The following is a 26,449-nucleotide window of genomic DNA, read 5'->3' on the forward strand; positions in this document are numbered from 1 at the left end:
CCTCAAGTGTTGCTGGAGTTCCTGCTTTCTGACCTGGACCTCTGACATGTTTGGGTTGATGTTTCTGAAGCATTTTTTATTAAAATGACCTGATAAATAATATGACTCGTAGTGCAGAACAGACTACGACTAAAGAATTGTGTTAGTTTCTTATTCAGCACCAATTAGCAGCTGTTGTTGTGCATTGCACATGAATGCAACTCTCTAATCAAGCTTGGTGTTAGCTCGCAATTCACCCTGTCATTCAAATATGATTTTCTCTTTTCGTGCAGTCCACAGAGATCTGTCAGCTAACTGGCCAGTTGCTAATAAAGTGTGAGCGAGGAAGTCTTTAGGGTTCACTCTTGTAGCTAACGGGAGAAGACCTGGTGCGCTCTCGTTTTAGAGACCGGAGACAACTGTGCTGGGAAAATAACGGCAGGAATATGAAACTAGCAGCTGTGCAGATCAATATCTCATCAGATTTAATAAAACTGTTAAAACACAACTGTACCTTTTTGTATATTTGAAAACTAACAAACTATTTATAAGGTTTATTTAGGAGATTGTTATCAGATATAATGAATAAATCCTCTCCGTGGCCGTTGATGCTGGCTGAACGCTGTAAACGTGCGTCTTTTGAAAAAGGCTACAAAGACCTGACGTCACTGTTAACATCGCTCACACATTAAGACTCTTCTAATCAGATGACTCAACGGGCTGCATTAAATTAACAGCCCAACATCATATACTTTCACTTTCCCACAATTAATCTGTTGGTAAAAGCTCTGAAAGTTTCCACAGACAGTAAAATGAAAACAGGCTTTTTTTCTCTTTTGTGCTCTTCCACCTGTTTGGCTAAAAGAGAGAAAGAGAGAATAATCAAGGATAATGTAGAGAGACAGACAGAGTCATCTACATAACTTTGTCACATGTGCTAAACTTCTGCATTAATGCAGAGCAGATTGTTTTTGAGAGCTAAATGATTGAGACAGACAGAAGAAAAGTAGAAAAGATCCAGTAAATGACTGTTTGGATCCATGAAGTCATACTTTGTTTGGATCTTTTTAGCCCATAACTGTCACGGCTGCAGCAGCAGCAGGCGTGTGGATTGTAGAAGGACCCAAAAAGCAGCCGCTGGCTGAGATACGAGTGAACTTTATTCCAGACGGGGTGAAAACACGAACAGAAGCGGAGCTGGAACACAAGAGCGACCTAGACTGGGGATAACGAACCAAACCAACCGGAAAACATGAAAGCAGAGAAACACGGGATGATAAGCAGACGATCCGACGACAAACAGAGCTAAACACACACTAAATATACACACAAGGTAACAAGGAAACAGCGCACAGGAGGGAGACATGCCTGGACCTAATTAATAGGGGTGGGGGAAAAAATGGATACTGTGTAGCATGGTGATATTTTGTTTGCTAATAATGTATCGATACAGGGACAGCAGAAATCGATACTTTGTTACAAAAAGGTTTTTGTGCTCTGACTTCAGAGCATGTTGATCCTTTTTCTGAGCAAGAATCCTGACATTCCTTCACTGTCCAAATGTGACAGTTTACTTATTTTAATTTAAGACATGTTTTATTTTAATTAAGTTTAAAACTTTTTTATTTAATGTAAAATTATATTTTGTTTTAATTTACTTTCAAATTCTTCAGTTGCTGAAGGGGCTGCATAGTTTTCATAAACTGCATAGTTCAGAATAGCTATAATTGTACCAGATGGTTGATTCAGTTAAGTTGGACTAGACTGTAATACAAACCGTTCAGTTTGTCAACAATCAAACTGAAATGAGAGAAAGACTGAGTGTGAGACTTTGATATTAGAGAAAATGAATATTGATAAAGTTTACCTTTATGTACAGAATCTGAATATCGCAAAATATTTTAAAAAATTGCAATAATATCGTATCGTGGGATGTATGGTGATTCCCACCTCTACTAATTAACATGAGAGGGAGGACGCAAAACAGAACACACGGACGTCAGACAAAACCCAGAAGAAAACAAAGATCAATAATAATAATAATAATGATACAAAAAGTCAAAACACTGGGTCACCGGCCCAGGACAATAACAACTGGAGATGTTTCATTTGATATGGTAACTGTGACATTTACTTTGTGATAAAGAGAACATGCAGGTACATCATTCAATACATCACTGAAATATCCAATCATATGTCTTGATGTATGCTCGGTCATCCCATACCCAGGATCATGTGACTGAATCTGAAGAAGGTTGAACCTGAACCTCCAGATTAACAATCAGCTTTCTGGGATCCAGTGATAGAAATGATTACGTAAAAAGTTTGTGTGTTTCATAGACATGTAAACTAATGTCTGAACTGCAGGGCTTGTGCCAAGAAAACAGCAGCATTCAGTCACCATATGTGATCATGATGACTGCGTATATTCATCTCAGTCAAAAATACACCTGTGGCTTTACTAGAAGTACCGACGCTTGTGTCGAACATTTCTCTGGTGAGTTTCTGACTTTTGTACTCAAAGTATAAAAGTAAAAAGCTCATTACTCGAATATTAATGTCAAATCAAATGAAACTTTGTTTCAATTTCAGCTCTAATCCTAATGAATGTGCTCAGCTTGAACATCTGCCTTCACAAGTAGAGAAAAACAGCAAACAGCTGCGTCTGTTGTTTCCTGCATCGTAGAGAAATGATTTTCTCTTCACACCTAAACAGAACGACGAGTACGGTCAGAGGATGAAGTGGTGCAAGTACGAATCACTTCAGAACCACGTCGGCTGTGGGCAGCAGGGTTCGAGTACACGCTGCATTTACGCGCTGCAGCACAGCCGTTTCTATTCTAACAGTGAAAACTGAAACACTCAAATAGAAGCACAGAAAATTCGGCCTCTTACATCGTACTTTTCCACTCTGCTTGAACACTCAGAGTACTTTATATAACGCGCCTCGCTCACCCATTCATGCAAACAAACACTAAATGCTTTCTATCTAACACTCACACACTTTAGCATGCACCCACTCCACCGCCTGAGCCTCAAACACAACAGCTCTGAAGTCCAGCCCTACTTAAGAATAATAACTTTAGAAAGTTTTGGAGTTGTAGATCTGCTTTCAGACTTTCTTGGTGATTCCAGAGTGAAACGTCATAACACCAACTCATTCACATGTCTGCGAAATGACAACATTCGTGCTGCTCTCGTCCTCCCAGACATTATTCTGACCTTACATATGCAGACCCTTGTATTCAGGAATGCCAAACTATAGGCTCTTCTTCTTTTGTCGCACCTCTAAGCCCTCGTGATATCAAAGCCTTCTCCGTGCATGCGTTCATGCTTTTTCATCCCTTCATCCTCTGATCTCAGCAGGGATCTATCACAGCGAGTCTCACAGAAGTTTGGATGGAGGGAACAAAAGCCTGTTGTCAAACATCTGTCGCGTCGCAGCAGCAAAGGAAGTGAATTTGCTGCTCCGTAATCTTCTCCCCGTTATCTCTCCCAGAGCATTAATAAAGCATCAAGCGAGTACTCCAGCAGATTTACTTTCTAAAGCAATTTGATGACGTTCAATGCGGCCTCTGAACTACTGAGAGCTTGAAAAGAGCAACTGCTGTCGGTCATCTCTTTGTCCTCAGCGCCGCCATAAAAAAGTGCCAGATTATAAGCCTGACATTTAACCCGTCCACTTTTAACGTCGGCTTTGGTGATGCACATCACCGAAACAAGCTCTGGCACTTATATTTAATTTAAGTGCCATTCTAATTTATGTTGTTTGGAGGTAGTAAAAGTAATATTAAAGTAAAATTGAATTTAAATAATGTTGAAATTTAAAGAGTATATGAGACAAAATTTTTAGGAGTAATTATTGATGATAAACTTTGTTGGAAGCCCCACATAGAACATGTGAAACGGAAATTATCCAAGTCTGTTTCTATTCTTTATAAAACAAGAAGAACTGCCTTTATTTATTGGATACTTCCCTTTGTTTGCCTTATATGACCTACTGTGCAGAAATTTGGGGGAACACATACAAAACATATTTGGATTCAATATTTAAATTGCAAAAAAGAGCTATTAGAATAATAAATAAAGCTGGATATAGGGAGTCCGCGAACCAGTTTTTTGTAGGATCATCTATGTTAAAATTCATGGACATTATATATTCTAAAACTTTAGAAATGATATATCGAGTGATGGAAAAGAATGTTTTAATTTGTATTTTAAGTATGTTTCAACTAAGAGATGGAAAATATGATTTGAGGGGGTCTTATAAGTTTGAAATGCCTAAAGTGAACCAATGTTAAGTATAGATGTGTCAGTTTTGGGAGTGAAATTATGGGATGGACTTAATGATGAACTGAAGATGTGTTTTTCTTTGTCATTCTTCAGGAAGATTTTAAAAATTAGTATTATACAACGTTATAGAAATTTGGTTTGTTAAAATTTTTGTGTGTTATTTAATTTCTTGATTTATCATTGATTTCGTTTCAAACTGTTATGCAACTTATTTATCAATGCTATTTATTTTCTTGGTTAAGGATTTAATTATTTCTATGGGGGTAAGTATAAGTCACAAGGCTTCAGCCTATTCCTTTTTCGGTTACTGTTTGAGTTAGGGATGCACCGATACCGATACTGGTATCGGTATCGGTGCCGATACTGTAAAATGTGTGTGTACTCATACTCATAAAAGTTAACCGATACCATGAACCGATACTAACTTATTTCATTAATCAGAGGGTGGCTTGTCATTTCTGTTGTAGTTTTTTAGATTGGCCACTAGGGGGACATCCCGCACTAAACAGGCACAGGGTTAGGCGAGTGAGACTGGCAGCTCCAGATAAAAAAGAGAAACTGGAGGCTGCTGTAGCTAGGCTAAACAAAATGTCAGCAGTGTGGAACAGCCAACTTTAACTCAGGTTTTGGAAAAGCGATGAAAAATGTCAAGAGAAAATCCACGGGCAGTTAAAATAACAGAGGCTCTGACTCATTTTATCGCTCTGGATGACCAGCCAATGCCGGTCGTGGAAAACAGAGGATTGCACAGTCTTCTCAGCATACTCGAGCTGCGATATGAAATATAATAAATAAACAGAAGTGTTTATTTATTATTCTGAAAGCTCGAGACAGTGCCAATAGTTCAGTGATATTTTGTTAAATTACAATGTGGAGACTCAATAATTTAACAGAAGTGCTTATTTTTCACTTGAAATTTTTTTGTGGTCATTTTTATTAAGATTTTATTTTTTATTGGCAGAGAATAAAATAAAATCGGTCTTCCAATTCATTGTGTGTGTGTGGTAGAAGTATCGGTTTTTGTACTCTGTATCGGCAAGTACTCAGAACCAAGTATCGGTATCGTATTGGAAAAAGTTGGTATCGTTGCATCCCTAGTTTGAGTACTTTTATGTAAAATTATAATCTGTTGTTGTTGTTGACTGAAATAAATATTAAGTGCCATTGAATTTTCTCTAGCTCTCTTTATAATCATTTCACTCCTTTAATAACGAGCACCGATGGATGTGTAGTTTTCCAGTTTGAAGTTGAAATGTTGGAATCTGATTTGGACGTCCGAATGTCAAGTTTTTCTATCGACTGAAGAACATTTTCGGGTCTCTTGAATCTCCCGTGTGGCGATGAGATTACAGAACATCAGTGCTTAATGAAAACAACACTAGTGTCTTCACGAGATAACGCTGCCGCTCGTCAGGAAAACAACTTCAGCCTTTGTCCCCTACGTGAGCACGTCTGAGCTTCTCCTCAACAAATCAATTATCAGAAACATTTAACTTCTGCTTTTCGACGGATTTAAAATAAAGTTGATTATGTTCGATGATGGATCTGGTGTCTATTTCAATCCCAAACGTCCTGCTGTCTCTCTGTTTGCTCCTCGTGCCACTTCTTCAAATACAGACTTAGCTTTAACCCTGAGCAGCGACTCATCGCGACCAGCTGTGGAACGAGGTCGTCAGTTGGAGGTCCGACTCTGGCCTTAAGGCCAATCAGGCAGGACATCATTACAGAAAGAGAGGGTGATGATGGCGCCCAGTTATTCCCCACATCGCTCTGCTTCAGAGCTGAAGCACACACCTGTTTAACTTCCTGTCGTCACTCTTTAAACGAGCGTCACTGTAAGCTACAGCTTCACACCTTCCTCTTCATGTTGTTATATCGAGAATTTGTCATGTAAGTCTGCTTTTAGTTTTTATTGAAGTCCAAAAGAATTCAATTAAATTACAAAGAAATGAGAAATGTCTCTCTACTCTGTTGTGTCTGGTTTATTTCTCTAAGCTGGAATAAACTGAGCCACTCACCCTGAAACCTTGAAAAAGGTATTTTCAGAGGATTTCTCCAAAGAAGCAAAAATGCTGATTTGCATGTGGAAACAGTTGGAAGATGCGGGGGATCGCTACAGACAGAACGATTCTCCCACCTCCCTAATAAAGAGGAAGAAGTGATGACACGTCAAGAAAAATGTGAGGAAATCTTTGAATTGCAAAGACGAGTCCGTCAGAACTTCAGCTGATGTCTTTCTTTCTGTGTCCTTGAAGACAACAAGTGTCTCTCCATGCGTGATTCTCATTAGTGAACAAACAGCATCAGCTGAAGAAATGCTAATGAACAGTGTGAGGGATGATTTCCATGCTGTTTTCCTGATTATCATTTTCAAGGGGGAGCAGCAAAGGAATGGGCTCGATCTTCTGCTCCCTCTAGGCATAAGCACATTCAATTATCATCAACAAATGGCGTTTGGCTGGATGGATGAGGAGCGCCCCGATGGACTGACCCCAAGAAAACATTATGGTCAAAGAGTTAAGACGGGCAAGGAAGCAACAGAGAGTGGAGACTACAGATGGTAGACTCGAGGTGGATTCGGCTGAGAGTTTTCTAGAAGGTCGATGAGCGACAAGAAGGGAACGAGAGAAAGTTTTAAATCCCATAAAATTCAAACACTCCAAGATATCAGATATTAAGACCATAAAATGTGTCAGGAGACCTGGAAAATATCCAGATTTGATTCTGTCCATCTGGATGTTTCATCACAGGGTCGGTCTGAGTCTTCTTCCACTGAAAACACAACGTCCAGATGATCAGAAGTTCCTTATCTGGATGATCGAGCATGCATCAAAACACCAGGGTCCTACAGCAAGCTCAGACTGCCAGCATACAAAGGCTGATCAAGCAAACCAAAGGCGCTGATCATGTGAAACATGGAGACAATGGCAGAATCCCCAAAAAACTGGTAACTGGTGCCAGCCACGAGGGTACCCACAGTTAAAATTCAAGGATGTATGCAAGCATGAAAGCATGCCGCATCAACATGGATGCTGGGAAGAAGCAGCTTCTGTAAGCTGGCATATCTCTACTTTCAAGATTAGGCTTCAAACTTTCCTTTTTGCTAAAGCATATAGTTAGTGCTGGACCAGGTGACCCTGAATCCTCCCTTAGTTATGCTGCAATAGACGTAGGCTGCCGGGGGATTCCCATGATGCATTGAGTTTTTCCTTTCCAGTCACCTTTCTCACTCACTATGTGTTAACAGACCTCTCTGCATTGAATCATATCTGTTATTAATCTCTGTCTCTCTTCCACAGCATGTCTTTATCCTGTCTTCCTTCTCTCACTCCAACCAATCACAGCAGATGGCCCCGCCCCTCCCTGAGCCTGGTTCTGCTGGAGGTTTCTTCCTGTTAAAAGGGAGTTTTTCCTTCCCACTGTCGCCAAAGTGCTGCTCATAGGGGGTCATATGATTGTTGGGTTTTTCTCTGTATCTATGAAGCGCCTTGAGACGACTTTTGTTGTGATTTGGCGCTATATAAATAAAATTGAATGGAACTGAATGAAACCTGCAGAGGAGATAAGGACTAAAACAACACAACAAAAGAGCGACAGCAGCAGAAGAGAGCAAGGCAAACCCGGTCGTCATTTGAGTGCATCTACCACAACTGCATGAAGGATGACCCTTCCAGGATAGGCCTACTTAGTCAAAGCAGCCATTGCAGAGTCCATCAGACAGGATGGATCACCAACTCATGAGACAGATGGATGTCAAGAAAAACCATTTCTGCTGAAACTTGATCTTAGAGTTGCAGAACGAAGCTGGTGGTGAAAGTGGAATTAATAAGTTAGGAAACCAAAGGTTTCAAAAACAACCTGAACTTTATTGATGGACAAAAACGTGTTTCATATACAATTAGAAACATTTTATAACAAAACCAGGAAGAGAAAAGATTCACGGATGTAGTGAAGCAGGACATGTAGAGGGTTGGTGTGACAGAGGAGGATGACCTGCTGTGGAGAACTCTAAAGGAAGCAGAAGAAGATAAATGTTCAAAAATAATTTGCTACAACTGCAGTACTGATGGTCTGTTACAAAACGAGAGACCAAAGAGCATTAACTACTGGATGGCACGACATTTCTATCTACATTATATCCCAAAAGAAAGAACAATAGAAGAAACCAAACAAAAGCAAAGTTGTTCTATTTGGTAACACAAAAGTTAATCTATATTCAATTCTTCACTCGTTTATTTTTAATACACACCACAGAATTGAGGTCAGAACTGTGTAAGGTGTTGCTATTTGACTTCCTGCCTTCTATTTGTTGTGGCTGATAATCAAATCACAGCTCGCAGCCAGTTCACGCCCGCTGGCTACAACTCCTCCACACATAATGTGTGTCCTCTGAAAACAAACCGATGTTGCGGTCACTGCTATTTGTCACAGCAACAGCACAAAAAAAAATGTAATTTGAACTGTGGTAAAAAGCAGAAAGATAAGAATGGTGGCCGACAGGCAGAGAAAATGTTTCTTTGGGTAGAAGTTAATAGAGTGAGTTATGAGTACCTGAACGCCTGACAGAGCACACGGTGAGACAAATGTTTGCAGTGACATCGACCCGTGTAGCTTTAATAATTCACTTATTCTAGAGCGCTGGCGATGGTTGCACACGCACATCAGCAAAGAGAGACAAGCGCTGATGAATGCAAAGAGACGAGACTAATAAAACACACTGTGCAAAAAATAAACAGGAGAAATACAAGCGTTTGCCTGCAGCAGGTTCAGACAAACAGGTGGAGCTCGGTTAGACTCGCTCGTCAGGTGTCCGGGAGCTCCGGCCTGCCAAACGAGTGCCATCTATTCAGCGTAGCCGCTGTGCTAATGATGAGGGCTGAAATGGATGGCGTTGCTTTGGTGTAATTGCAGCAGTGGGAGAAACGTGTTCGGAACATTGGGTACAACAACAAGACGGGCAACAGGGGAACCAAAGAGACAGAAATAGAGGTGGAAAGCACAAACGGTGATTTTCGGTTTTCATCTAAGGCTGAACGAGGCAGCTGTTCAAGGCATAAACCCTGAATGACAAAGTAACTGGCAGAATATTTACAGTCCCATCTGGATGTTGTGGCGTTCAACTTTCTAGGCTACAGCTCAGTTTGTGCTGTAAAGAGGAAGTTCATCAAAATGTCTTTGTTTTCTGTCTCTGCTTTCAGGAATTATACCACACACGGTATATAAAAGAAAGTAGTTTCCCAGTCTCAGTGGTTTTGGTTTTGATTATTATCATCTTATGTTTCAGGTTCATGCTTGTTGCCTTGTTCTGTTTATTATTTAAGCTCCCTCTGTTCTGTGTCTAGCCTGCGTCCCTTCACCTGCCCACATGTTCCTTCCCTGTTGCCATGTCTGATGTGTTAGTGTTAAGCTGGTGTCTGTGTGTGCCTGTTGTATTTCCTGTTTTACTTTGAAGGTCCAGGTCTCATGTCTATGTGTTCTGTTTCACTCTCCCCGTCTCGTCTGTGTCATTAATGTCAGTTGGGTCTGATTGTTCAAATATGTATTGTTGTAAAATAATGTGCCCCAGTCTCCAAAAATGACATAGTGCAGGAAGGGTAGTTATTCCTCCGTTACACCACAAGAGGGAGTATCCCTTAAAATGAGCAGCTCTAGCGGGAGTAAATAAGCCGAGCCACTAACCATAAGGCAGGGCACCTATAAGAGTTGTGTGAGACTGCAAAGTGTGTAACGTTGAGCTATGTCTACATATATATTTGCAGATACAGTAAAGGCGAACTCAAAGCCAAACTGGTTTCAATTCATTTTAATCCAAGTGTGCAACATCTTCCTACTGCTCGGTGTCGTGTCGCACTCGCTGTGTGCTCTCTCGTCACGTTCTAGTTGGTTTTTCCTAGCGTGTGCCTGTTAGCTTCTGGTTCCTGTTTCCAGCATTTGAGGTTTTGATTTGTTTTTGTAACTTTTATTGTTTTTAAGAGTTTCCAGAATTTAGGTTAGTTACTAAGTTACTCCCTGTTTCTGAGTCCTACATGTTGGGTCCTTCATCCTGCACGCAGCCATGACACTAATGCAGAACAATGTTCATCTTGTAAAATGTGTTTCCATGTAGAGTCAAAGAGACGATATAAGAGCTTAACCATTGGTTTTAAATCAGCTGCAGGTAATGATGTGAGTCCATCTTTCTGTGACTGGTATTCTGTCTGAGGTAGATTACATCTTTCCAATATGTATTTACACTGATCAGACACAAAATTATGACCAGTAACACTGATCATCTCTTCACCAGGGCACCTGTTAGCAGGTGGGATATATTAGTGAAGATTATATCCTCAAAGCTGGTGTTTTGGAAGCAGGAAAAATGGGTGACGCAAGGATTTGAGTGATCTGAGATTGTGATGGGCAGACGACTATGTGGGGTGTTCCCAGTATCTACCACACATGGAACAGTGAACAGTGGTGAACCAGCAGCAGGGTCATGGGCAGCCTGGGCTAACTGATGTGCATGGGGAGCAAAGGCTTGGCCCTGTTGTCTGATCCAACAGATGAACTTCTGTAGCTTAAACTGCAGAACAAGTTCGTGCTGGTTCTGACAGAAAGGTCAGATTACACAGAGCACCACAGTGTGCTGTGCATGGGGCAGACCAGTCACTGTGCCCATGCTGACAGCTGTCGAGTGCCGAAAATGTCATCAGTGGGCATGTAAACATCAGAACCGGACCACGGAGCAACAGAAGAAGGTGGGAACACCTGGTACCAGGATGCACTATGGGAAGAAAGTGAATGATGCTTTAATCAATGTTCTGCTGGGAAACTTTGGGTCCTGCCATCAACGTGGATGTCAGGTTGACACATACCGCCTACCTAAGCACTGTTACAGACCACGTACACCCTTTCGTGGAAACAGTATTCACTGATGTGGGCCTCTCAGCAGGATAATGTGCCCTGACAAAAAGCAAAAATGGTTTGAGGTGCACAACAACAAGTCTGAGATGTTGACTTGGCCTCCAAAGTCCCACTTTTCAATTCAATCGAACAATCTGTGACATGTTGGATAAACAAGTCTGATCCATGGAGGTCCCACCTCGCAGGATGCAGATAGCACAGCATAGGGATGGATGGTCGTCTCCGTGTGTATATGTATGCATGGTTTCTCATTTTGGTGAAAATAAAAAATGCTGCCATAAACTGACAGTCAAGACTAGTTGTGTTTATCTTTTATGTACAGTCTTTGAATATTTCTCATCTCAGCTACATTAAGCAGGCTCTGCTTCTGCCCCACAATGTGTTTTAAAATGATCAGGAAAGAGTCTTTTACATAAATCTTGTTAGGTTCTGCTAACCAAGGGTCACGGGTTTGGTTAGAGTCAAGTGGAGAAATAATAAAACGTGATTTAATCATTTAAATTAATCTATGTCAGCTAGAAAATAATAAATTATGATGAAAGTAATTATTACACTTTCTATAATATTGTTAGTGTAGCAAAAAAAAAAACTGCATTATGTTGCACTAAGTAAATAATTGAGTCGATTAATTTGATGAACGACCTTTTTTCAGTGTCAACAGTGAACCTTTAAACTCAGCTAGAGAGAAAACGATTGCAAACAGCAGAGAGGAAGTACCAACTCTAGGTCTGTATTATTTTAAAATGCCAGCCAATAGGAAACCTGCACATAATCAGAGACTCCACTGAGGAGAGAGCTGCACAGACAGACAGGGATGCTGAACACATGCTGTGAAACGTTTCATTAGAGCCCAGCCTGGCGGCTTGAAGCTGCTTCTCACTATCGCCTCCGTGCACACACAGACTCTGGCCGACTTTCTTCGGATGATCTATCTGGTCAAGCACTACACAGATTTCTGATAAGCTTTTACAATCACCCCTCTGTCACCGTGTGACCCCAATCTTTTCTCAAGCTATTCCACGGAAACATGCAGGAAGTAGGCGGCAGCTTTTCCTAAAATTTCTTTCTTTCTTCCTGCATATACAGTATTTGGCATGCTATCTGCACATTAAGCATGCAATGATTGCTAATGCAGCATCAAAGTATCAGTAGTCTCATTTGTTTTATGCTTAATTATTCAGTTCATTCAGCTTCAGCAGGTATGAGATGCTCCCGTCTTACAGAGCAACCAGAGCAGAGTTAAAGGTCTAACTGAGTGTCTGGATAGAGTCGACAGCTCTACGTCTCCCATTAGTTAGAATAAAGCTGTGAACTGATTGTCTGTTTGTGAGTCATAAACTATGATTATGTGTGTGACTTCTGATTAAAAAGGCAAAGGAGGAAGGAGAGTTTATTAAAAGGAATTAAAGGTTTGTCCGCACAGAAACAGAAACAGGGAGAACCTCCCACTTCCTTCACTTCCTGCCACCGTCATTCATCCATTAACGAGCAAGCTGGAAGTGAGCACTCGGCGTTAAATCAAAGCTTTCTCCCAGCTTGCTCATTATGTCAGGGACAAGCTGAGACAGACAGTCCACGGAGACCAGCTGTCCTCCAGTCATATACTATACAATTCAATGACAGGAGTCCCCACAGACAGATGCAGCACTGAAACACATTCATGCCAGGTAAGTGGGCTGCACACAGCTGCACACCGAGAGTGCAACACTGTCCAATGACACAGCAAATAGTATTTTTTTTCCACCATGTGCATGTTGTGCAAACACGAGAGGTTCTGAATAGTCAACATTTTTATATATTTATCTTTTATTAGATTAGAAAAATAATCTAATTACGGTCTGCAAATCCAGTCCCATAGTCACAGCGATCGTCGTGCTTAGCTTGTGACAGACATGCACTTCAGTGCAGCCAACAGTCAGGTTTTTGGCTCGCAGTTCCTCACACAGTTAAGGAGAGGTGAGTAGTAACAGCTGGAAGAAGCTTCTGCCAGCACAGTTTGGGATTTTTACTGATTTTCTTTGAGATCCTTTAAAGAATCTGCAAGTGTGCCTGTGCACAGTCTGCAGGGTCACCTAGTGGCCACTTCCTGGTGACTGTGTGAGCTGATGCCAGGGTGAAGAGGAAGTTAATGAGCTCCAATATGTGAGGTGACAACTGCCAGCACAAGCAGCATGAAGTCGTCTGTAAATATTCAACACCAGAAGCAATCGCCCTGTTGCTGTTACGAACACGTTTCTATAATGTGCATTCAGCACACACACACACACACACACACACACACACACACACAGCTGAACGGCATCTTGACCACAAAAAACTGAAATGTTCCTGAACTCACAGAAACTTAAATTCAGAGTTTGCATAATGAATATTCAACTCGACCAGCATGTCCTACTTTGATCTGACACCTCGTGGGAGACCAAACAGTGGAGCCAGTTTCCCTCTAATACATTATGTTTCTGTGTCACATTTGTTTATGATCAACGTGCTGCACAGACCTGGAGGACGATGCCAGGAGCTACAGTCTACTCCTGTAACAGTTCAGTGGTGGGGGGAGTGCAGAGGAGGCGGTGAATGTCGAGGGTACGGACTAACAGTAGAAAGTGGGAAAAGCTGAGGAGGGGAGATAGTGTAGGACTCATTATCATCTTGTTAAGGAATAAACATATTTTAGTTCTTATTTTCTGATTATATTGTTTTATGTATTTTAGTAATAAAGGCTCGTAAAGCAAGGCCAGTGTGACTCACAGACTAATCAGCCAGACTGGAAAACAGGAAGTTAGTGTAGAGCTGTGCAAGCATACAAATAAAAACAGGAACTAGTAACATATAAGGAGTTGTTTGTATCGAGGCTGTGTGACGTGTAAAGTACCAAAATAACACCTATGAGACATTTTTAGCTTCTAATGTCAGATTCTGCAACTGGCTTTGGGCTGTGCAGAGCTCTCTCTTCCCGAGGATGAATGAATAAAGAATTAGAAATGTTTCGACCTCTGAGTCGGGTTTTCTCTCTTCCATCACGGGGATCAAAGAATCGGGTTGAATAATCTATAGCAGCTGAGAGTTTAGCAGGCAACAGAAAGCTGCTGATGTCCTCCAGCACATGCACTTTCATATCTTAGTGAGGACATCTCATTGACACAATGCTTTCCCGAGCTACTCTAACCCTCAGCCTAAACCTAAATGTAACCCTGACACTAAAATCACATTTTGAGCCTTCAAAGTTGTGTGACGGGCGTTTTGTTAGCATGCTACTTTTGTGCTCAGAAAGATGTCTAAACATGTGCACATGCACACACATTCACTTATTAGCTCCTTTCAAAATGCAGTATTGGATTTTTTTCCTTCTGATGAGCAGGTGTGATATACAGACCTGCCATCGAGGTATCTGAGAGCAGGAGACGGGCTCTCCCTCGTTGTCTCGCTTTGCTGCAGATTGATAAAGTGTGTTGAAGGACACCATGTGTCCAGTGTGTGTGTGTGTGTGCGCGCATTTAGGAAAACAGGGAAGGGACAGCCCGCCCGTTAATTACGGAAGCTAACAGAGCGGCTGCTGATTCACGCTGGTGTCAGTGAGACTCACAGCAGGACGGAGAAGCTCAGGCGGGACAGGAAGCATTAAGATGGACATGCTGCGACTCACATAAAGAGCAATGCTATCAGCTCATGCAGTTCAGGGACTTTAGCTGTTTTAGACGGAGACGCATCAGAAACTTCTCATGCGGCGCAGATAGCTTGAACTTGAAATGTGCCCAATTTCAAGTGTACACATGAATTTACTGCTTTAGAAACGTATCTGCCAATCGAATAACATCTTGAGTCCAAAGCACCCAATCGCACACACATTCATACAGCTGCTGTTTGTCTTCATCTCTCTTGTACTTAGTCTGATATTTGAACACACATCCACACTCTGACAGATGCATCAGGGTTCAGTATAGCTGGGAAATCGATCCTTCAACCTTCCGATTGGTAGACGACCGTACATCACTCATACATGTTTTCCATCTCAACATAACACCTGCTGTAAAGTCTGTTTCATACATGCCATGATAACAATGATTTCCCTCACTGTTCTCATACAAAATATGATGGGCTTGTTTGCATCACTGCTATCAATGCATGCATTTAAAATAGTGTTTAATAAGGTAAGTGCACGTCTATATGTAGGAATATTTATTACTATTATTAACAGCTAATTTTCTACTAATAAAATGCAGAAGACTTTGGGTGAAAACTGAGGATGAGTAGTGAAAATGTGTGTTTCTGTGTGTGTGACTGTTTGTCACGGTCTGCACAGACAGGCCGTGCGGTGGTGTGTGTGATGGACCCAGGTGCGTACACAAGTGAGTAGATGGGAGTGAACTGAACAGAAAGCCTTTATTATGGCTGAAGACAAAGTGTACAAACAAAGCAGGGATAGGTGACTAAACTAGACTATAACTAAACTGGGGAAACTAATACTGTGACAAACTAAGAAGACTCAGAGACTATGATGATCAGCAGTGTTGGGGAGTAACGGAATACATGTACCGCCGTTACGTATTTAAAATACAAAATATGAGTAACTGTATTCCGTTACAGTTACCGTTTAAAAAGGTGGTATTTAGAATACAGTTACTTTGTTGAAATAAATGGATTACACGGCGGTACTTCCCTGTTTCATATTGTGGCGGGTCAGGACTGTTTGGGTTTTGTTTGACAGCTACGTTCTGTTGTTCCAGGTGGCAGCGTTACGGTTGCCATGGTTACAGGGTGACGCTCTCTCTCTGCGTGTTTCCTGGGTGAGAGAGGCCTTTTTGTTGTTGTTGTGCTAAGCTAACAGGCAGAATGCTACAGGTATAGCTCTAAAGAATGTAGCATCATGGGCAGTGTAGTCCGTGCTGCAGGGAGAATGGACTGCCATACACGTTATGTGTCTGTGAGCGAGGGAGGGAGAAAAAGGAAAAGTACGAGCTGTCATCGAGCAGAAACAGGAGCTGGAAGCATGTAAATATAATAATAACCACTGCAGCCAAGAAGAGAGCCTGACGAGCCCAGCTGTAAGTAAGCTATTAAGACTCGACTGTACACCGTGTTCGTGTTTTCCTCTGAAACAATAAGTTCTGTTGGAGCAGCCTTTCAACGCCTCTCTCTGTCTCTGCTAGCAAAGTTGACCCAGACAACAAAGTAAAGCTAGTTTTCAGCTACGAGCCGACACAGAACCCACCGTATTAGCCAGAGGTCCCTTTACTACGGTTCGGAGCCGCGGACCTTCAGTAACAGTAATAAATCACAGCAATAGTACATTCATGTAGTTGTAAACAGCATGATAATATATTAAGTAATCCAAAGTATTCAGAATACGTTACTCTCATTGAGTAACGTAACGGAATACGTTACAGAATACATTTTGGGACATGTATTCTGTAATCTGTAATGGAATACATTTTAAAAGTAACCTTCCCAACACTGATGATCACTGCAAAGACTGACCGTGAAAACATGGAGGTGAGAACACAGACGACGCTGAACACAGCAAGACTGAGGACTAAATACACACATGAGGTGATCAGGGGAAGTGGAGACACACGAGGACACAGCTGACTAGAATGAAACATAATTACAGGGGAGAGTAAACCTAAATGCAGTGAACAAAGACCACCAGACTCTTTCAAAATAAAACAGGAAACCCAGAGACATGAAGATAAATCATGACATGAACTTAACATAACCACACAGACATGAAACAACTAAGAAATAAAATACTAAATAGCCACCTAGAAATTAACTCGATCAAACATGGATACAAAAAGACATAAAACTCAAACACTGGGTCACACGACCCAGCCCATGACACTGTTAGAGTCTCGTGAAGCTCGGGGAAACTAAATATGAATGAATGCAAAACATTAAGTGTCCAAACACTGCAAAGGCTGTTTGTGTGTTGTGACTTTTATGTATATATATGCCTGTATATATTCTATTCTTAGTGTATTGTCTGTCTTTGTTAATGTTTGTTTATAATGGAGCACTGCAATGAAAAATAATTTCCCCTAAGGATCAATAAAGTTTCTGATTCTGATTAGACGGGCTTCCCAGACAGAAAGCTTTGCACAAACCTCAGTGATTGTGAAATGTTTGCAAAAGAGAGAAAAGCGAGAGCAATGCAAGACCGCGTAAACATGCCATCTACAACAAAATCATCCTAAAACTCCTTCAGTGGACGTGAAGATTGAACCAGTTTATGTACCAGTTGCTAAAGTCAAATATGGAGCTTTTAGTTGCAATGCCAGAGTACGAATTGGCAAGTGTCTTTAAACCTGGGATAGTACGAGATGATAATAGGAGTACAGGTATGAATGGTGAAACAGTCTCACGCTAATTAATGTCTATAAATAGGACAAACTGTGAATGTGTGGCATAGAAATGCTGAGTGCTGCTTATGGAGAGCTGCAGGAGCAGAGGGACACGCTGATAACAGTGAGACTCTAAGATTACGATAAGCCTCATCCTTCCAGCTTCTACCGAGCAGAAGCCGGGGACAGATGAGAAGTGTTTCTGAGGACGAGGTGGAGTGAAACCGCCCAGGAGAGGGCGCCGCTCGCTCAGTGAAGTACACCAGAGCTGAGCGCGTGCACCAGGACACGAAAACACACATACACACTCGCAGTGCAGCATCTGTGTTGGAGATATCAGTCTTTTTATGGGCATTACTTCCTCCTCGAAACAGTCGCCCTTCTTACTCTGTGCTCTCCTATCCAAGCCCTCCACCGAGTGTTTCCACTCACGCTGCTCCTCAGGCGGCCCGACTCAGCACGGACGAGCTCGCTGGAGAGCGTCCTCACTCACTGCCTGTATTAATTTATGCCATCTGTTTCGCATATGCAATCGCACTAACACTACGTCGACCTGTCGCTAGAGAGATGACGAAATACAGTATCGCCTACTGGCACCCTGTGTTGCCATGGAAACAGGATGCCAAGGTAGACAATCTGCAAAAGCTCCGACTCGTATTTGAGATGGAACCTGTGGCTGATCGGTGAACTTTGGTGCTTCTCAGAAAATCAGAGGTTTGTTGATGTGGCGCCGCCGAGGATTCAGGAGAAGCGCTCTGCACGGTGTCTTCTTGACAGCGCCATCTTTCAGAACGAAGACATTTGCAGAGAAAAGCAATGACTTTTTTTCTGTGTGCATTTTGTTTTGTGTTTTTTATGAAATGGAGTTTGTGGGGGGAAGTAATACTGCTGTCAAGGAACTATAGATACACAAACACAGATGCAAACATCATGAAATAAACTCTGTATCCCAGACAAGTGTCTCTGCAACCCTCAGTGGAAAGCTTTCAGAGATATCCATGTTAATACGGTTATTTTAACCCTTTAAGACCTACCATAGAACCAAGTCCGCCAGAGCTTATATTATATGTTTACATGCTGTGGAGCCATTTTTGGGAGCATTTCAAGTTGCTATACATCAATACAACCATTACAGCCCAGATTTTAATAATATGTCTGCATTAAGTGCATAGTAATTACATAAATTGCAAAAAAGTGCAATAAAGTACAAAAAAATTGAAAATCGCTTTTGATTTTTTAACATATATTTCTAGTTAGAGAAATTTAAGAGGCTTATCCCTCAAAACTGTAAATACGAAAAAGTTGCACAAACTAGTTTCCCACCACAGGAAATTTATTTTGAGTGTCTTCATAGTTTTATTTTTGAAATACACCAATTTTTATACACTGCAGGAAAAACGAAAATAAATATTTTAATACAAATTTGCAAAAAAGCAGCATATGCATCAAAATAAACTATTTCCAGCAGTGCAATATGAGTCCTAAGCATCCCAGAAACCACACAGAAAGTCATAAAGTCAAACATAACTTTTAAAAACACCAGTATAGGCTCATGAGGCCCTGATGGTAAAAAACTACAATTCCGCGAAAATGACGTCACTTCCGGTTTCTGACGTCTAATCCAATGTAGGAAGTGTTACAAACAGCTGATCGGATCGGCAAAGCGTGTTTCTGGAATATTATGTTTTTGTTGCTGCAAGTGCTTTTTATGCAGTTTTTGCAAAGTTATATGTGGAAGGAAACTGTGACCGAGGACAAGCTGATGGCATAAGATGTAAGTACAACTCCTCCGGTTTCATATGCAAAAAAATTATTGCGCTAGCTCACGTGGTTGCAGAGCTACCGGGATTTAAAAATAGTTACGCAAAACAGAGCGTGCAGCTCTGACCGGTTTTAAAGGGTTAATGTGTGCTCACTCTGTCAGAACACCTTGTTCTAAGACCAGCGCATAGCCCGGCGGTCCTCCATATTCACGGGGGATTGCAAGCAACTAACAGCAACTTATTAAGACGTGGACTCTTTAAAAAACATTTCCCTAATATAAAAAGAGGGCTGCCACACGCCTGCAAGCATCACCTATCTGGCATCCTTTGAGCGAGGAGATCCTGTGGATGAGAGCGGAACATTTATGCTCAGAATAAAACTACAACTAGTGGTTTACAGGTTTGTAAACTTCCTGATCTGCTTAACTGCAGATAATCTTGCCTATATGGACCATCAAACATTAATTTCACGCTGTGACAAATCACTCACAGCGATCAGCTGAAACTTGTACGTTGCCAGGTCTCTCTTTCCCCGAGGTTGCCGTGCCCTCGCTCTACTCTTAAGCACGCGTGTCCCACCTTGAAAAGTCGGGCAGGTAGCTTTCGAGCCATGTGTCAAACAAAGAGAAGGCACAAAGTGCATAACAGCCGAGGGAGTTGATGTTAACGTGTCAAAATGTCCACGCCGCTGATAAATTCACATCAGAGTAGCACTAACGAGCTTTTGTTAGTGGGATGGATGGTGCGGGAGCCCATGTGCATGCGGTGGCGGAGCTGCCAAAGGAAAAACGCACAGAGGTAGAAGAAAAGTCATTATTGTGAAAGCTGCGGCCAGGTACCTGAGTATATCTCCCTGCTCTTCAATTTCATCAGCAACCTCTTCACACCTGCAACGATGTGAAGAAGCCCGTCACCATCACACGTTCCAACAACCTCAGGCATGTAGGTAGAGAAAGTTAATCCACAGAGACCCCATCAGATCTGACATGTTCATGTTGCTAAAGGTAGCAGTGAGAATAATTTAATGTAAGAAGGATAAAGTGAGCAAACAGGGAGGTCAGGTCAGCACTATGTGAGAAACACGGTCAGCTCCGAGATGTAGAGCACGCAGACAAATACGACCCCCCCGCTGAGTCTCCATTCCCGGGATCACAGCCTGCTCATTACTCTCACAGACTGGCTCTCGCCTTCTACCTCAGCCTGTGTGTGAGTGGTGTCATGAGTGGAGAGGGGGACATCTGTTAGGTCCTTACCTGCGTTCCTGTCTGGTAAGATACAGCAATGCTTCTGCAGTATGCCTGGCAACACCTTCCAGGAAACAAGAGAAGAAGAGATGGAAAAACGTTAATATCACAGCAGCTTAAAGCAGATAAACAACTCGGGGCTCAGCGGAAATGCACCGAGCCATGCTGAGACCCACAATCACAGAGAAGCAACAGATACCCATCTCTCACATCATCAGCATCAGAAGGAGCAGCTCCCACCTTTATCTGCAACCTTTCTGCAAACTGTGGGAGGTTCATGTTAAGCCCTGAGTCAACAGTGGAGGTGCAGAAACATTCAGGTAAAGAGTGGCTCTGCTCCATCGACATCTGTTCCACAAAGTTTTAGCAGCCATTGCTATACAACAGCCAATTATTAGATTGCTCCAAAGCCCGAGGCGGTTATCTAATCAATAATTTATGCCAACAATCTATTCTGTGAGGATTCACCACAAATTTAATGGATTCAGATTTTATCTGAACTTTGAATGTTTTGCTATCGTCTCCCGTCCTCTGTCAGAGACCGTTTTGTTCTTGGGAAACGCTGCTGAATCGTTTGTGTGCAGACCTGAAAAATCACTGGGTTTTGTGATGATAGCAGCTTTGTTCAGCTGCGACACTGAATATCATTACAGGCATTATTATTGCACGATTTCTATCCGGAAACAAAAAAGCTCTTGAATGTAAACAAACCCAGAGATTTGACTCAGCAGGTCCCATCAGTCTCTCTTTGTCTTTGCATCTGACCGACAGGCTGATTGTTACCTGAAACGGCTTTAACAGTCGACAGGCCTCTTCTTTATTTCTTCAGCTCTATTTTTTCCTTGTCATTATGTTAACATCCCTTTACATTTGCGCTCGCTCGCTATCTCGGGCTGCTTTGTCTCGCAGAGTTATTTCACTCCGCTTTGGGACTGAACAAGCCAGATCAGATAAATGCTCTTTTTAATTAAATGGGGAGCATATATAAAGGTACTTGAAGAAAAGCGAGAAAAGCCTGAAAAATAGAAACGAACCCTTCAGCCCTAATTATCTGCATCATTACAAACACTTAATTTTAATTTTTCAATCAAAAACATTACTTTCTGAAATAACCTGAACATGTGTCTCCAAAAATAAACATTTCCAGTCCACCAACACCAAAATTACTGTAATGTTCAGCGATTCTTCGAATTATTTAAAAACAGACAAATGAACAGTTAACATGTGAGAACTGAGGTTTACATACAGTGAGCAGAATAAGTATTGAACACCAATTTTCTAAAGGTGCTGTTATCATGAAACTGAATGTCAGTAACAACTCCAGCAGTCCACACATGAAAAGAAACCATAGATAAAAATAAGAAATGGCACAGAGGAAAGTGCTGAACACAAGAAGGGACATCGTGAGTTCTTTGAGCTATTAGATAACAATCCTGCCACTTAGTGCAAATGACTATAATCTGGTTCAGTCCTTAAAACAGGTGTTTCATTACCAAAAAACATCCCATGATGGGTAAAACCACCGAACTCTCTCAAGATCTTTGTAACTTTATTGGTAAAAAGCACACTGATGGCATCGGTTACTGGTTTCTAAACTACTGAAGGTTCCAGTGAGCACTGCTGGGGCCATAAAAGAACATCATTCCCCTGAAACCGAGCACGAGCAGCAAGATTTCAAACAGAGTGATCAAGAGAGTCCAGGAGCACCTGTGGCTACAGGAAGACCTCAGTCAGCAGGTACAATTATTTCAAAGTAAAAAGAAGAAGTAACACACTCAACCACCATGCCTGTACGCACACTCACTACACAAGACTCCACTGCTGAAAGGAAAGCATGTTTAAAGTTTGCTGAACAACTTTTAGACATGCCTGAGAATCAGTCTGGTCAGATGAGAGCACAACTGAACATTTAGATGCAAAATGTTTGAAGGTGAAAGGGCGCTGAATACCACCCCAAAACACCAACAGGAAAGCTTGGAGGTGGGAACATCATGGTGAGCGGCTGTTTTCCAGCATACGGATGATCTGATATCCTCGTGTTGGTGTTGTTCCCAGATCATCATGAAAATGTTGTTCCAGGTTCAACATTGCAAGTGACCAATCACATTATTGTGACGTTATTCTTTTGCGCACCAACCCATTCGTGCATTTATGAAATTCCAATGTTGCAAGGACAATATCAATTCTGCTTAGCGTTTATTAAAGGGTTAAGGTCAGGGTTAGGGTCCGTTGATCGGCGGACAAAGGCGATTTCTCACAGCTTAAGTACAGTTTTTTGTTTTGCGCCAGTTTTTCCCGAAGTCGCAAAAGTATGACATCACAACATTCTGATTGGTCACTTGCAATGTTGATCCTGGAACAACCTTTAGTATGATGATCTGGGAACAACACCAACACGAGGATATCAGATCGTGCCCAGCATACAGCACTGAGCGCTGCGTTTAATTGAAGGAAGGATGAAGGGAAAAGTGTACGGAAACTAAAAATCTGCTTCATCTAACAGGATGATGAAGATGAAACGAGGGTGGATGTTTCAGCAAGACGGTGATCCCGAACACAGAAAAATGAAAATAAAGCTGCTGAAATGGGCGAGCCGATCACCTGACCTGACTCCACCTGAAAATCAGTGGAGAACTGCAGCAACCTGCAGACTGTGTGGAAGGAGGAGCCAAAAATCACAGCTGAGCTGAATGTGTGCGACTCGTTACTCCTCACAGGAGGGGAAGCTGACCAACAAAGCCTTTTGTGCAAACACATAACTTCAATCATGGACATCTATGGTTTGATTTTTTTCTATGGATGTGGATTCGATGGGTTGTTACAGACATCTGGTGAGAATTTAACGTCAACATCACCTTTAGAAATATATTTACTTAGAAAATTGGTGACGTGTTCAGATCGTACTTTACCCGTTGTAGATGATGGATGATTCATCAAAGAACTGTGACAGGCCTATAAACACACGTGGTAATTAAGGAGATGGGAAACAGCAGGGAATGCAGCTGCAACTAATCAGACAACGGAAGCAAATCCAAACCCAACAGACACAAGAGGGACGATGCACAGGAAACACCGGGAGGCTGGGTAAACTGCAAGAATGTATACAATAAACACAATAAAATAACTGAGAATCCAACAAAAAATGGAAGATATAAAAGACCAGACACAAATAATAATTCAATTCAATTCAATTTTATTTATATAGCGCCAAATCACAACAAAAGTTGCCTCAAGGCGCTTCATAGATACAGAGAAAAACCCAACAATCATATGACCCCCTATGAGCAGCACTTTGGTGACAGTGGGAAGGAAAAACTCCCTTTTAACAGGAATAAAGCTGTCAAATAAATCATAAGAACCTACAGAAGCACTACAAAAAATAACAAGAACTGAATAACCTGGAAAAGAAATACTGGCAAACCAGGAAAGAACCTAAAATCCAGGACTTACAAACTGCTCGTGACACTTATTTTACTGTGTACATGCGACTGTAGTTTGTCCTGCTGAACATATATTCAGCTCAGTCTCCGTAATCCAGGTTCTGCACGTAAAAGTGGGAAAGAAAGTTCAGATATAAATGGACAGCTCTGCAGAGATTATGACAGAATTATTGGTTTGCATTACCCAAAACAGCTGCACGATGCACAGACTTAACTAATGCTGGGAGCTGGCTGGCAGAGACTCGCTGTGGAGGAGGCTGGAAAACAAGCTGTCAGGGACACTCTTGGTACTCGCTTCTCATTTACGCTTTAAAAGGATTGGAGTCGGGAAGCAAGTCATCGAATTTCACAAACCGAAACGCGTAAAGCATCTGTTTGTTTGTCTTTTTAAGCTCGTGTTGAGATGAACGCAAGAGAGGATTTATGTTCTGTGTTTTAGAAAGACAGATTTACACACCAGAACAATCCCGCGGACACGTGTAACTGGGGCAGCTGCAAAAAACACACAATCGATAATCAGGTTTCGGAAAGCAGACTTGCCTTCTAACGTACAAACGTTTGAATAGCCGGTCTGACTGCATTATAAAAATAACCTTAATTAGATAAAAGCCAGGTAATTATAATCACGTGTTACATCAATTATTTCATTTGTTTTACAGCTTGCTTCAGTCAGAGGAAAGACGCTGTCCTCAAGACTGAAGGCCTAATCCTGTGCATGAGTCCTCAGTGCCCACTGAGACATAAAAAGCCTCAATTGGCCACATTGTTCATGCTCAGTTTTTATAACAACCAGCTCTGTGGAGAAGATTTAAGCTCTACAATCAGTCGATGCTTTCACTCGATCATTTTTTTCATAAAAGCATCTAAAACTCCACGAGATAATCAGGTTATAATAACAGAAAAGAGTGAATTTATAGACATCATTCCTACAGAAACACACTGTGCATCTGTTCGTTTTGGGAGGTTTCTGTTTGTTTTCATGTCTGCATGATGGGAAAAACAGAGCTTCTCTTTAAACCTCAAGCTTGTTGATTTAAATATAGTTTCACGTCTAGCACAAAGCAGACACAGAGCTACGTGCCTCCTCTTACAAAGGCACACTTTACAGTGTTAAAGCACTGATGAGACAGCGGCAGAAGAAGAGAGAAATAACCAAACGCATGCTCATTAACTGAGATGAACAATCAAGTAACTCAGGTGAGTCACTCACCACCCAGCATCCGTGGAGAAACGTTTTTCTTTGATATCAGCTCTCTGTGAATGACCCCAGGACTTAACAGTACCGTCATTTATCTGGGAGATTGTTTGTCTGATGCTGATGGAGCCTACGTCACGAGAACAGAGGATGTGAACTAGCTTCATAATTGACTAAAAGTATAGTTCTGAAATCAGAAAAGTTGACCTAAACAAGTCTTAATCTCGCCTGTGACCTGGATGACTCAGAACCTGCACAGACAAAACAAGTCTGAGCTTTACTGCTGAACTTCTACTTCTCTCCTCCACACTGGGAGCCTTGTACCCTACAACCTGTCAGCTCACAGCGGCTGAACCGGGCTGGTGTACGTGCCTCCAAACAGGTCAGGCTCCAGTGCACCACTGTCATTTCATTCTTCTGCTCGTGATCTGAGGCTGACCATGTCAAAGAGCACTGAACTACTCTTAACCTAATGCTGCAAGACTCACTACCTTTAGTACAGGCAGTTATCACAAGTGGCAGTATATAACAGAAAATCTTGCCGCCTGCTGCTGAGGGACAGAGTGCAACCCATGGTGAGCTAATGGAGATCTGAGCAGATAGACGGGAAGCAGACTCACTCCAGCCCATTTCAAAGCTCTGCCTGAACACTGTCTGCTCGCTTTCCATCTGGTTAAATGCAGCGGTGCACAGGCTGAGCAGATGATAAGGTCTGCACCTCCCAGCAGTGGCTTTTAGGACACACACAAACATGCAGCATATTTAAGACTCCTTCCAGTGTAATGAAGTCCAAGTAAACAACACATAAAGTCAGGTCACAGAGCTGAATCCACAGCAGCTTCAGCAGAAACGATTCATTTTATAACAATAGTTTTATTAGAGGAGAGTGCGGCTGTTTGAACAAAGTATCATTCATTCTGCTGATGTTTTTTATCATTGGTGGTAGGATACATCAGATTTCATTATACATAAATAAAACATAATTTTCCTCTTGTTGAGCTAGTAATAATTCTTATTATATTATAATAATATATATATTTATTACTATTATTATTATCTATTTGTTGTTATTATATGTTTAAGACAGGATTTACCACAGTTCAGAATATCTCTGCTTGCTTGCCCACAAACTCGTCCAACACCATCAGGAGCTGAGCTACCAAACTGGGCACACGGGTGCATCGTCTGCCTCTGACGGTTCTTATCTATAGTAGGGCTGCCACAAACGATTATTTTGATAGTCAACTAGTCACTGATTATTTTTGTGATTAGTCGACTAATCAGATCATCATCCATT

The 26,449-nt window shown here is 41.7% G+C and overlaps 1 protein-coding gene across 6 annotated transcripts in view; it reads right to left on the reverse strand.

Annotated features, from left to right (window-relative positions):
• dlgap2a (discs, large (Drosophila) homolog-associated protein 2a) overlaps positions 1 to 26,449 on the reverse strand; it is a 188,481-nt gene that overhangs the window by 156,763 nt on the left and 5,269 nt on the right. For 4 of the 6 annotated variants that reach the window (XM_085143735.1, XM_085143730.1, XM_085143731.1 and 1 more), the window contains exons 2-3: positions 20,527 to 20,581; positions 20,113 to 20,160 (exon numbers count right to left, since the gene is read on the reverse strand). In XM_085143735.1, the coding sequence (XP_084999861.1) occupies positions 20,113 to 20,160; positions 20,527 to 20,581 (103 nt within the window). Of the gene's footprint in view, positions 1 to 20,112; positions 20,161 to 20,526; positions 20,582 to 26,449 lie in introns of those variants that run through there. The other 2 variants (XM_085143732.1, XM_085143729.1) reach the window with 2 other exon arrangements.

The sequence above is a fragment of the Neolamprologus multifasciatus genome, chromosome 19 (assembly GCF_963576455.1).
Source record: "Neolamprologus multifasciatus chromosome 19, fNeoMul1.2, whole genome shotgun sequence".
Classification (NCBI taxonomy): Eukaryota; Metazoa; Chordata; class Actinopteri; order Cichliformes; family Cichlidae; genus Neolamprologus; species Neolamprologus multifasciatus.